The sequence below is a fragment of the Arachis ipaensis genome, chromosome B10 (assembly GCF_000816755.2).
Source record: "Arachis ipaensis cultivar K30076 chromosome B10, Araip1.1, whole genome shotgun sequence".
NCBI lineage: Eukaryota > Viridiplantae > Streptophyta > Magnoliopsida > Fabales > Fabaceae > Arachis > Arachis ipaensis.
In genome coordinates, this window is record NC_029794.2 from 134,802,334 (window position 1) to 134,804,883 (window position 2,550).

At 35.2% G+C, this 2,550-nt stretch overlaps 1 protein-coding gene across 1 annotated transcript in view; it reads right to left on the minus strand.

The window, feature by feature from the left end:
• LOC107622476 (cationic amino acid transporter 1-like) overlaps nucleotides 1-2,550 on the minus strand; it is a 5,129-nt gene extending 2,579 nt beyond the window's left edge. The window contains exons 1-2 of the mRNA XM_021114207.1: nucleotides 2,127-2,550; nucleotides 668-1,373 (exon numbers count right to left, since the gene is read on the minus strand). Of these exons, the coding sequence (XP_020969866.1) occupies nucleotides 668-1,373; nucleotides 2,127-2,529 (1,109 nt within the window). The 5' untranslated portion in view covers nucleotides 2,530-2,550. The remainder of the gene's footprint in view (nucleotides 1-667; nucleotides 1,374-2,126) is intronic.

Sequence of the window (2,550 nt, forward strand, 5' to 3'; positions counted from 1 at the left end):
TATGTCCTAAAAGAGGAGGACTTAATGATTATTCCTTCTATGGAATAAAAAGTAAAGATTTTAGTAGATAAAAATCCATCAAAACTTCTTTTAAGAAATGTATAAAATTTGTTCATTTCTCAAGAACAATAATTAAGAACCCATACAGCTATTTGGATTTAGAACCTACATATTGATGTTTATGATTTTGATAGGCATACTAATAATTTATTTAAAAAGATTTTTCGAAAAATATTTAGTGTCCATTTAATTAACTCTTCGTAATCTCTTTTTTTTAGCTATCATCTTTTAAATGAAAATATATTTATATATATAAGTAGATGAAATAAACCCCATATATTTAATAATCAAATATATAAGTTGATGGTGTGAGATTGGTGTGAGATTTCATCTAATAGCTCACTTTTCTCTACTGGTTATATGCTGGTCAAAATGCAATAAAATTGCTGGTTCCCTAGACTTTTCCTTTGCAAGTATGTAGAAACAAATAAATTTTTGCTGCATTATGGTAAAAATTCAGGTGCAGTCAACTTCACGTAAAGTTGATAACTGAAAGTTATTAGATGAAAATTTAGTCAAATCACTTAAATCATTTAACGGCTCTTAGTTATAAATTTCAGGTGAAGTTGACTTGTAAGTTAAGAAATGGGAGTATCCATAAGAGTACCTTGCTTGTCCCACAGCACCAACAAGAAGAACACTGGTCATCCCTTTCAAGGCTCCAAGGGCAACAATGTACTTTCCCCATCTCAACCCCGCCGCTTCGAACGCAACCGAAAACGCAGCGTTCTCATCAACTTCGCTATACTTCTGCATCAGACACAGTGTAACCGCCATCATGCAGTATATGAATGTCGTCATCACCATCGATCCAATTAGCCCAATCGGTATGTCCCTTCCTGGATTCTTCGTTTCCTCCGCCATGGTGGAAACCGCATCGAATCCCACATAAGCGAAGAACAAAACCGCCGCGGATTGGAAGATGCCGCGAGCTCCGAAAGGGGCAAAATCGGAATAATTTTTTGCATCGGCTTTGGTCAAGCCTGCAACTATGATGAAGAGAATGACGATGACGTGGACCAAGGAGGCGATGTAGTTTAAGCGGGAAGATGCCTTGGTGCTCAAGATTGCGAAGATGGAGACGCCGATGAGGACGAGAACGGCGAGAGGGTCGAGCTGGTTGTAGTTGTGAGGGAGGGTTTTGACTTGGATCAGGAACTTGTCGGAATCTTGGTTGCATAGGGTGGCGAAGTAAGATGTCCAGGAGCGCGCCACGGCGGCGCCGCCGATCATATATTCAAGGAGGATGTTTCCGGCTGCTATGAAGGATATGAAGTCGCCAAGCTCTACTCTCAGGTATGCAAAGGAACCACCTGATGATAATTAAGGAACCAAATTAGAATTTAATCAAAATATTAGAATATGTTTAATTAGGATAAAAGTGAGTGCAAATTTTTTGTGAAGAATAATGTATTAAGAGAATGAATGAATTTTTATTTAAATTTAAAAATTAATTTTAATGATAAAAAATTTTTAAATTTTTATTCAATTAAATTTATGACAATATTGTTTAAAATATTCTTACATTTAATCTATATAAAACATAAGTCAATGAGTAATAGCTCAAATGACATAGTCTTTCCATACTCAATTAAGAGGTTGCGGATTCGAATTTCCTATCTTTGGTAAAAAAAAAATCTATATAAAACATAAATTGAGAGGGTTTTAGTCTATAATTTCTTTTTTTCCCCTAAGATATTCCTCTTCAAATATTATATTCATTAAAAACTTTTTTTATTTTTAAACTTGACTCAAAATCATTCACTAAGAAAATAAAAAATTTAGGGTGCTTTTAAGTTTAATTTGGATGTTCTTAGTTATTTATAAAGCATTATTAGCTGCTAGAACACTCTAATAGCCAAAAGAAGTTGAATAATATATAAAATCACATTCAAACAACATTGTTGTTAACCTAAAAAAAAGAAACATAACAATAAGAATAGCCTTTAGACCTTTAAAAGCATTTAAATATTCTTTCTTTGTTCTAATTTTGTTCCCAGCATGCTGAATTGTAAGCTAATATCAAATAAGAAAATTCCTTTTGTATCCAAATAATAGAAGCTTACCTGCGACAGGAATTTCAACAGCAAATTCAGTGTAGCATAAGACAGACAACATGGCTGAAATGCCAGAGATAACATAGGACAACACAACAGCGGGGCCCACATGGTTCTTAACCTCAAGTCCTGTTAGGACAAAGATTCCTGACCCAATCACACTTCCCATTCCGAACCATATCAGGTCCCACCAAGATAGTGTTCTCTTCATCTCATGCTGGCTCTGTTTCTTTGCCTCAATTAACTCCACTTCATCCATGGACCGAGCCATGACCCGGTTCACTAATCTTGATGGGGTGTTCATGATTGCTCTTCCGTAGTTGTAAAAACTCTCAAATGACTCTAGCTTTATTGAAGGAGGACCATGATTTTCTGCTGCTGACCTTGAGTTATTGTTTCCGTTTTCATCCATACTAATTGAGACATGATCCAA